At 37.3% G+C, this 10403-nt stretch overlaps 1 protein-coding gene across 1 annotated transcript in view; it reads left to right on the top strand.

Moving 5' to 3' along the window:
- The first annotated feature begins 4400 nt into the window (after positions 1-4400).
- Positions 4401-10403, top strand: part of fam20a (FAM20A golgi associated secretory pathway pseudokinase) — a 15744-nt gene continuing 9741 nt past the window's right edge. Inside the window, exons 1-3 of the mRNA XM_016493127.1 lie at positions 4401-5060; positions 8252-8445; positions 9057-9107. Of these exons, the coding sequence (XP_016348613.1) occupies positions 4714-5060; positions 8252-8445; positions 9057-9107 (592 nt within the window). The 5' untranslated portion in view covers positions 4401-4713. The remainder of the gene's footprint in view (positions 5061-8251; positions 8446-9056; positions 9108-10403) is intronic.

Genomic DNA, 10403 nt, shown 5'->3' with positions numbered 1-10403 from the left:
CCAATGGCCGTGCAGTTTCACTGCGTGAATGAAATAGGCTTCAGTTCAGGAGAAAAAAGGCTTTTTCCCATATGCGTCTTAAGCAAGACGCAGTACGAGTGAAGTATCGAAAGGGAACACCCTAACAATGTCCTAGCAACAATCTAGAACACCTTAACAACCATATAAAAAAACAACACCCTAGCATCATCCAGGATTTTGCACAAGCAATCACATGTACTTCTGTAAAAATATAATTATGTATGTGTCACCCTGAATTGACCTGGAAGTTACACCGTAGAGCCCTCCTGATCACAGGCGCAGGCCAAGGGCTCCATGTAGCGCTGTGGCCCTAGGATGTCCGTACATACCAATTAGCAGTCTGTGATTGTACTTGCTGAAAGCACATTTAGACCGTAGCTGCAGTCCAGACCTCAGAGAGGAATGTGTCCACTGCAGCACCGCAAAGTCAGACACAGCTCCAACCAAAATAAACACCTCCCTGGACATAAAACCCTTTAAAATCCAAAATATGATCCCAAAAACAAGCAGCCAGGTACCTCGTTTGGAAAAAAATATATATTTTCCAGGGAACCACCAAATTCATAATTTATGGTGTTCAGATCAAATTTAAACAGTTGTTATGTTCCATAAGACACAGTTTTGAAACATTGTTCCCCCTAGAGCTTATAAAATCACGCATAATGAGTCGTTTAATTCATGAAATTTAATTCATGATCACAAGCTCAATCAGCACTGCTTCACAATCCTCCATTAGACCTGCACCACTCAGAACACCTTAGCAACCACCCAGTACACACACAATTCAGTAATTTACAGGAGTGACAACCGCATTCTGCAACAAAATTAATTCCCGAAAACTTCAGGTAGTGACAACCACATTTACAGAAATTCTATGCAGTGTGTACTAAACCGAACCGAACAACCAGTTGTTAATGACGTATTTAAATGAGTTTCAGAGTTGGGTCTTTTCTAAATGTGCGGTGCAAGAAATTACAGGGTACTGTCTGACTCATTAGTGTTGCCAGATCTTGCTATAAAAAAAACAACAAATAAGAACAGGCCAATAATAAACTTAAATCCAAACACATTATCTTGGAAATTAGCCACATAGCAAAATATAGCGACCTGTGCCTGCCTGCTTTATTAACTCCATAAACTGGATAGCTTTATGAGCCGAGCCCAAAGACACTTCATAAGCGTGGCTTGTAATAAGTGGTCATGGCAACCCTTCAAGAGTTCACTCTGCAAAGTAGCCTTCGAAACATAAACAAAACATGACGGCTCTGTTGATGATGGTTTAATTCAAATCAAAATCCCTTTAAGGCAAGTCATGTCACTCGGCGGCCATCTTTGAAACGCCTCTCGGGCATGCAAGTGCAGCTTCTATCCCTTTGAATGGGGAAACATCAAATTCTCCAAAACAATTGTCTCATGTTGTTTCTTTTGCTCGAACAGCGTTAAAAAAGCTTAATTTTTAGGCTAGACCAGCCAGTGCGCATGCGCAGTCCTAAGAGTGCGTCTCAGAACCTTGACTGTTTCTATAGCAACCGGGACTTCTAACGGCAGCTGCAGTGACGCGATGACTTTACCGATTAGTGATTGGCTCTTTCATTCAGAAGGCGGGGCTTCCTTTGATAGAGCGGCCATATTGAGCGTTGCATTTTTCCCCATTCAAAACTATATGAGTGACACGTCTTGGGTATTCTATAGTCTTTGGTTAAAATCTACGAGCATAACGAGTTTTGGTCGCTGTTTACCAAACGCGTGAGACGCCAAAATGTTGCTATGGTTACAGCAGTGTCAGTCATTGCATTTTTGAGAGAGAGTTCTGTTTTGTACACACACAAAATTATAATTTGGGGGATTCACATCCATATTTAAATGCAGCTGTCACTCCTGAAACTTTACACTGTGTACGTGGCCATAGAAACCACAAACAACACCCTAGCAATGCCTTAGCAACCATAAAGATCACCCTAGAACCTGCATATCAATAAAATCCAAAAAATGATCCCAAACACAGACAGCCAAGTACCTCAAATCATCTGAAAACTGTTTTTTTCCCAAGGAACTACAAAATGTAAAATTTGTGGCATTCAAATCAAATTTAAACAGTTATGGTCCATAAGACATGGTTTTGAATCATTGTTCTCCCTAGAGCTTATAAAGTCACACATAATGAGTCGTTTAATTCATGAAATATCACAAGCGCAGTCAGCACTGCTTCACCTGCACCTCTTGTCCTCTGGCGCTCCGCAAGCCGATCATTCATCACCTGAACATGAGCACAGCTCTGCACCGTGATTTATTAGTTGTTCCATGCATCCATTCAAGAAGAAGTGGACAACTGTACGCACAAATGTGAAATGTGATTGGCCTGCTCTCGTCTCTTGTCTGGGAATGCAGAAACTCCCTCTCAATGTGGAATGCATTCATCTGATAGGAAGACAAGTGAGTACAAATGATGCCCTGTGTGAAGTTTCTCTTGTCACAGATACTGTATGCATGAATATTTCTGTTTCTTTTTTGACTAGGAAACTTTCCTCACAACTTTTCACCAAGATTTCCCAAAAGCCAGCTTTTGACATGCTGTTATATAATTTGTTGAAAGAATTCCTGGAAGCTTTAGAGCTGCTCTGCGTGAATAATCCAAGACAGATAAAGAAGAGTACAAGTAAACAAAGCGCAAAGCTTTGGAGGACGAACAAAACAACCTTATAAATCAAGCATCAGTGACACTTCAAATCAAGCAGAAAAATGAAGTGCAATGTGAGTGTTCCCGAACCGAATCCAACAGCTTGAAATAAACTCCACACATCTGAACATCAGTACAGAGTTGGCTGATGAAATTCCTCAAGCATTACCCAGAAGCCACCTCTCCCTGAAAGTACCGCTACACTCTAAATGATGGCATTCGGTCAACATTGAGGTCATCTGGTAGCAGCGATGGATGGGGTGTTACCCAAATACTTACTGTTCAGTGTTTTCAAACGTCAACAACAGCTGCAAACAACATGTGATTTCATTCAAAAAGACATGTTTGTTTTTGAGCATGAAGTGGATTGCATTTTAAAATAGCAATGGATTTTGGACTCATCCACCCGTGCAGTGTTGGGAAAGACCTGTTTTTTTTTTTTGTACACTCAAAGAAATATTCCAGCCTAGATTTAAAAGGATAGTTCACCCAAAAATGAAGATTCTGTTATCATTTACTCACCCTCAAGTTGTTCCAAACCTGTGTGAGTCTCTTTCTTCTGCCAAACACAAAAGACCATATTCTGAAGAATGTGGGTAACCAAAGAGTTGCTGGTATAGCCACTGGCTTCAGTGGTATTTTTCTCCATACTGTGTATGTCGGTGGAGACCATTAACTGTTCATTCTTCAAAATATCTTCTTTTGTGTTTGGCACAACTTGAGGGTGAGTAAATGATGACAGAATTTTCAGTTTTGCGTAAACTATCCCTTTAACACTATGTCAAATGTCCAATTTCCATCTCTTTGGATTACACAGTTTTAACATACACTAATAAACCTAATGTGATGCATGTTTGTCAGTCATATATAAATGAAACGTAAGAAACAGGTCAATTTCCTGTAATAGTACTAATAAACTAAATGTGTTTTAGATACACAGTTCTCACCAAAAATCACTTTTGTTTCAATTTCATACATTTTAATTAGTTAAATATTGCCAGTATAGCCGTATTTTAACCGTGTTCATACTTTTTAACTGAATAAATGTAATGATTTTCACAATGAACAGATTTATGCTGATACTAAACCGTTTGAATAAATGCATTTTGAAAATATGATTATTCAAATGAACTAAAATAGATGCAAATTTTTTGAGTGCTGAAATCTCGTTTCATTTATGTATGACTGACAAATATGCATTACACTTTAAAACAAGTTTATTAGTTTGCCAAAACTCTATAATTCAAATTATATATATGCAATTTAAATACATAAATCTTATTATTTATTATTTTTTCAAAAGCCTCAGAAAACAACCAAGCGCATGTATTTTTAAAAATCTATTTTTAGGCTTCATTCTGTATCCCTTTGTTTGTTTTTGGAGGTTTTTGCCTTTTTTCCTTCTCATCCCAAAGACAAAATAGTTGTCTGGGAAACTCCACCAGTGCTTCCCATCCACCTCACACAGCAGTGTGTTGTGCTGTTTCAATGAAATGTGCACATTTCACCAGCGAATGTTTGAGGCTTAGAAAAACCCAGGCCTTTTTATTTCCCGACTGAAAACACTCAGTTTGTGTGCGCTGGCACTCAGACCTGCTTTCCGACTCATTCCCTGCCTCTCCCTCTCTGTCTCTCTCCAGCATGTGTGTGTGTGTTTATCTGCGTGTGTGTTTTTTGATTGGAGGCTGTGTCTACATGGGAAGTGGGAAGGTGCAGCTGGAATGTTGCTCGAAGGCAAGGAAAGCGCACTGCTTCCACGCTCCAGTCCAAAGCAGCGCAACGCAGAGAGAGAGAGCAAAGCAACTTGACTCACAAGGGCACTGCGCTGTCTGGGTCAGATGTGCGAGCTACTGTGAGGAGCAGCATGCAGCTGTGTTGAATGGAATAAGCGGGGAACCTAACGTTGGTCTGACTAGAAGTTGCAGGATTCGTCGATGAAGAAGCGGAGATAATTTTTCCAAACTTAGCCAGCTTGAAGGACATCTCAACCCAACTGGTCACTCCAGTCTGGCGACATGAGGAGGGACCGGCTGCTGGTAGCCGTCACTTTGGTCACACTCTTGGCGGCCGACATCCATTTCGTCCTGCTTCCCAGACTCAAAGCCTGGTATCACCTGCCCAGAGAAAGCTGTGCATGCAGGGTCACCAATGGCAGCCTGGAGAACGGAGGTGCTACAACCGTCCCGTGGACGACAAACCAGAATTTCACGGTGGTTTCCACCGAGCGAGGCTCCAAGCTGGAGCGGCTGTTCAGACATCCACTCTACAACATCAGTCTTCCAGAACTGGTGCCCGACGAACAGCTACTGCAGGAAGAGGAGCTCATGAATTACTGCAAGAGGAAAGTGAGCCGCTGGGAGAGGTACTCAACTGTTTGGCTTCATCTTAAATAATGTGATGTGTTTATTAGCAGGAACGCACTCAGAGCAGAATGAATTGCAGGGGAAACTGGGGCTAGTTGTCACTTTAAGTTGTTGAATCAGCTTCTGTATAGACACATACTTTAAAGTGTTGACTAGGAATAAGTGTTGAACATTTCCACCAGTACTTAACACACATTGACGATAGGGGGTAAGTTGTCACAATGGCAACCTGTTGTTTACTGACGAATTTTAGAAGAAGCTTTGTTTAAAAAAAAAAACAAAAAAGCTTAAATAAGCTTATTGTAGGTTATTTGAGTTTATTGTTATTAACAACCTCATTTGAGATCTGAGAAAAGACATCAGTCAGGACATTACTGACAGAGCCAGCAGATTAAAGAAGATCAAGTGACTCACAGTGTTTGTTTGCTTGCGTTTGGCCCAGCGGTGCACAGATCCGTGTGTGGTAATGCTCTGGATTGGGACACGTGGAATTGGCATCTCATATCTTGGTGGCAGGTCACAGCGTGTGGTCACTGATGTCAGGGTCAAAGTACGACACCAAAGAACTACATTATAGTGGAAATCTGGGAATCTCACACAGTTTGATACTTTTTGCCTTACTTCAGGATTATGTTAAAAGCACCTTAATGTGTTATTTATTTTAGTAGTATTATATTATGCCTACAATAGTGTTACGTTGTTTAAAAAAGTATATATATATATATATATATATATCATAAATAAAAATTATACATTATTATATATAATTTGTATACAATTTTTAAATATAATGTATATATATATATATATATATTTATGTATGTATGTATCTATATAGTCATATACAATCATTTTAATCATATTAATAGAATTATATTATGCCTTGGTGTTTAAAAAAAAGTCATATCACATATATCATAATACAAAAAAATATAATATGATATTTATTTAAATAACTAAATATTAATTATTATGTGAATAAATAAAACAGTATTATTATTAAAACAACAAAAATAATGCAAAATTATAATATTTATTTAAATAAATCTAAATTATATTAATTAATCTAATAGTATTATGTTATGCCTTTGTGTGTGTTTAAATAAAGCAAATTTATAATATATATCAATAGATAACAATGACATATGATTGTTTTTCATTGAATATTTTTTGTATCTCGAGCTTGGCCACTATATTTTCTTCGTAAGGCCTTGCTGCAGAATCTTTGGCTTAAAAGAGCTTTTTATAGCAATGCTCCCTCTTGCCGCCCCATGGAAATGGGATTTTCAGTTTAGTTTAGTAAGGAGTTGTTTTTTATGTTATATGTTGTGTTTTATAGGCAGTGGTGTAGACAAATCACTCTTTTAATTGTACAGGCCATGATGCCGTTCAGTTAAAGTGCAGCCAGGCCAATGGGCAACATGAGTGTCTCCCACATAATCAGAGGCTTGCCATAAACCACCCACGTTAATCAGGTCACACTAAAAAATCAAGACTTGGTTGTTTCAGAAGTTGTGGGTCCGTCAGTGGTCAGCATCTCTGATTGCTGATCTTTTGGGGGTGAAAAACACCTAAAAAGTTTCCCTGCGCTGTATTTGTAAGCATAAACACACTGATGAGGCGTAATGTGAGTCTGGCTGTATGTACTGAGTCGGTGCAGTATGTGGAAGCACTGGTGACGTGTGGTAACTATGGAAGCAGAGAGAAGAGGATTCACATATATTTTCATGTGTGGGCTCCTGCTGGCTCTCTGCCACAGTAAACATTTCAAGAGTTTATATTTGCCTTTCAACTAATTTCTCTTTTCTCCATGATGTTGTCTCAAGCTGATGCTTGTAGAGGTCATAGTGACAATTTCTGAGGATCAACGGTAAATGTTTGCTTCAAAAAGGATCGATGATCTGTTACGTGCTGATTCTGTTTCTGCCAGGGACTCGATTCCATGATGCATAAAATACACCGTATACACCGAATACAAAATAGATTTAAAAAATCTGCCAGATCCATACAAAATTAAATGTTAAAGGTTGCACAAATAATAATCAACGGTAAATGTTTGCTTCAAAAAGGATCGATGATCTGTTACGTGCTGATTCTGTTTCTGCCAGGGACTCGATTCCATGATGCATAAAATACACCGTATACAAAATAGATTTAAAAAATCAGCCAGATCCATACAAAATTAAATGTTAAAGGTTGCACAAATAATAGTGGTTAAAAAACACTATATTATAGATTTATATTTTCCTCTGGTATCTAGTGAGAAATTATAGCATTTTCTTGCAAATTATAACCTCATTACCTGAATTTCATTGGAATTCCAAAAACTGAAATATGTTATTATAGTCCCGCCTTTTTCTCATGTAATATCTTGTTATCTTATTTACTCTGAAAATATATTTCACATTATGGCAGTCAATTGGGAATGTGTGAATGCCATTACTTGCTATGCCATTTAATTGATATAATAGTATTATATACCTTATAATTAAAATAAAGCAAAATTAAAATATTAAAATATTAGTTATCATTATTATATGGATATAATGTCATTTTGTTTAAAAAAATAAAGTAAAATTGTAACATTTAATTAAATAAATATTGATTATTATTCATTAATATAATACTATTATGTTATGCCTATTATATTCAATTACATTACATATACAGTATGTAGCCCCACCCTCATTTATTATCTTGTTATATTTTTCACCTGGGAGATGTCTCACAGTTACAGCACTAAATTGGGAATGTGTGAATTATATTTCATGCATGCCATTTAAATAATATAATAGAATTATATTATGCCTTTGTGTTAAAAATTAAATACAAATAAAGCAAAATTATAATATTTATTATTTATAATTCTCTCTCTATATATATAGCTCTCTCTCTATATATGTGTGTGTGCGTGTGTGCAGTTTATGGCTCGGTTCTAAAGTAATAGAAAATAAAGTCTCTTTCTATGGGAGCCAAAAATTCTGCTGTTGGCAGAGTGACTTAAAAGAGAGCTCACCAAATGTGTAATTTCTACTCGTTTCATTCCAAGTTTTTGTGCAGGAAAGTACCTCTCATTCATGTTTAAAGAGAAAAGATTTTAATTTCTGAATCTGAATATTATATAATGACAGATAACATTTGTGTAAAAGCCCAAACGATCTCTAATGCCAGCTCTTGTTCTCCTGCACAGAATGAAAAAGTTCTACATCGAGGCGGCAGCAGCTTCAAACATCACTATACTCGATCATCCCGTGACCTTTGACCCGGAGGCCAGCTGGCTGCAGTTCCATCTAGGGATCAATCGATATGCGCTGTATTCAAGAGACGACAGCAGCGTCGACAGACTCCTGAGGGACATGCAGACGGCCACCGTCATCAGCGCAGGTGATGCTATTAGATGTCAGAAGACTCGTTTCCACCGAGCGGTACGGTTCAGTACGGTACACAATTAACTCCGTTTCCATTGTCAGAAGTTGTGAATGGTGCAAAAATAGTGAACCGTACCATACCACTTTTTTGGGACCCTTCCGTTGGGGTACCTAGCACAGTAGTCCGGTACCTAAAGGGTGGAGCTAAACTCACTGCAGAACGTTGATTGGTTGACAGAAAATCTTCACTTGCGTGTGCTGCAAAGGGAATGACAACACAAGGGGAATGAAGCGTCTCCTTCACTCGTTCCACCGTGCTGCTCATGCGTGTTGGGTTTGTTTACATCAGTGTGCACAAACACAAAAAACATAACAGTGTATTTTAGAATTTTATATTTTCACACATATACACACAGACAATGTTGCACTTTCTTCTTCACGCGAGAATGACGTAGATCGCTACTTTCCGGCATGTACCACTCCTACGCAAGCTGGATCAGGGTGTACCGTACCGTACCGCTTGGTGGAAACGAGGCTAGAGAGAAATAAATCCCAAATCTGAAAAATGCTAATGCAGTATTTCTCATCTGGAGAAGCTGATGTGCAGTGTTTCATTGTGTCTGACAGATTTCACTCAGGATGAGAAAGCGTTGAAGGGTGCATGTGACTGCTCACAAGGTAAATGTATATTTTTAACACTATTGTTCTATCAAATTTTAACATTTTTAGCTGAAAACAGTAACAAAACTTTCCAATGTGCATAAATGATAAGATACACTATTTTTTTTTTTACAAAATAAATATGATAGCCACTTCTGAGTAAGAACTTCTGGAAATGTAAATTCTGACATGATACCTTTTACTCACGAAAAACATGCACTACTGTTCAAAAGTTTGGAGTCTGTAAGATTTTTTTTAAACAAATTAATGCTGTGATTCAGCAAGGATGCATTAAAATGATTAAAAGTAACAATAAAGACATTTATAATGACAAAAAAGATCTATTTCAAATAAATTACATTTTAAAATGCATTCAAATAGAAAACAGTTATTTTAAATTGTAATAATATTCCACAATATTATTGTTTTTACTGAATTTTTGGTCAAATAAATGCAGCCTTGGTAAGCAGAAGAGACTTCTTTCAAAAACATTAAAAAATCTTACAGACCCTAAAGTTTTGAACAGTTGTGTAACTTTAACAACATTAAATATAATGGACAACAATATTGTATACAATATAAAAATGTATTAGCATAGTCTTGTTAAAAAATATAACCTATGACTGTGAAATTCAATTAATTGCTTCTCAAAAACTGTATTTTACAATAAAATTTAATGTAAAACTGTATGTGTTGTCTTTTAATTTTTTCCCCCCTTTATGTTAAAGTTACGTACAGTTGATCTAGTTTGAGTTCTGTAGCTTTGACGCTAATGAGTAAAACCAATATATATTGTAAGTAATTCTGAGCGGTTTGACCAAAAATCTGTATCATGTTTTTACCTGACTGCGCGTTTATATTAATCAGAATGCATGAAACTGTTGCAGAACCACTGCATTTTAATCACGATCCAAACGAACATGCTACATATAGTATGAGCAGTTTTTGATGTAAATTAGATTGTATAATTTCAAAATTTAAAGCAAAAACACAATGGTCTGACCTTAGCTTTGTGCAATAATGCTACATAAAACCAGGGCCGTCGTTAGTGGGGAGAAAGGTGGTGATGATTATAGGGGCCCACGGCTGTGAAAGGGGCCCTCTGCAATTTCAACCAAGTGCCCGAGACCGAGATTTAATTAGAAGATAGATCATCTTCTAAAAGCAATCTATTTATTACTTTTCTTCCCTTGAAATCAAATAACTCTGATTTCATGTTGCATTGCTGCATTAACAGGAAGAAAATTATAGTAACATAAACGAAGTTCCAAGTGCCCAACCAAAGGGAACGCTAATCACTATAATGGTGAGTTT

Source organism: Sinocyclocheilus anshuiensis, unplaced genomic scaffold (genome assembly GCF_001515605.1).
Source record: "Sinocyclocheilus anshuiensis isolate Anshui unplaced genomic scaffold, SAMN03320099.WGS_v1.1 scaffold546, whole genome shotgun sequence".
NCBI classification, from domain to species: domain Eukaryota; kingdom Metazoa; phylum Chordata; class Actinopteri; order Cypriniformes; family Cyprinidae; genus Sinocyclocheilus; species Sinocyclocheilus anshuiensis.
The sequence above is the reverse complement of the archived record's forward strand: the minus strand, read 5'-3'. Positions and strand labels throughout refer to the sequence as shown.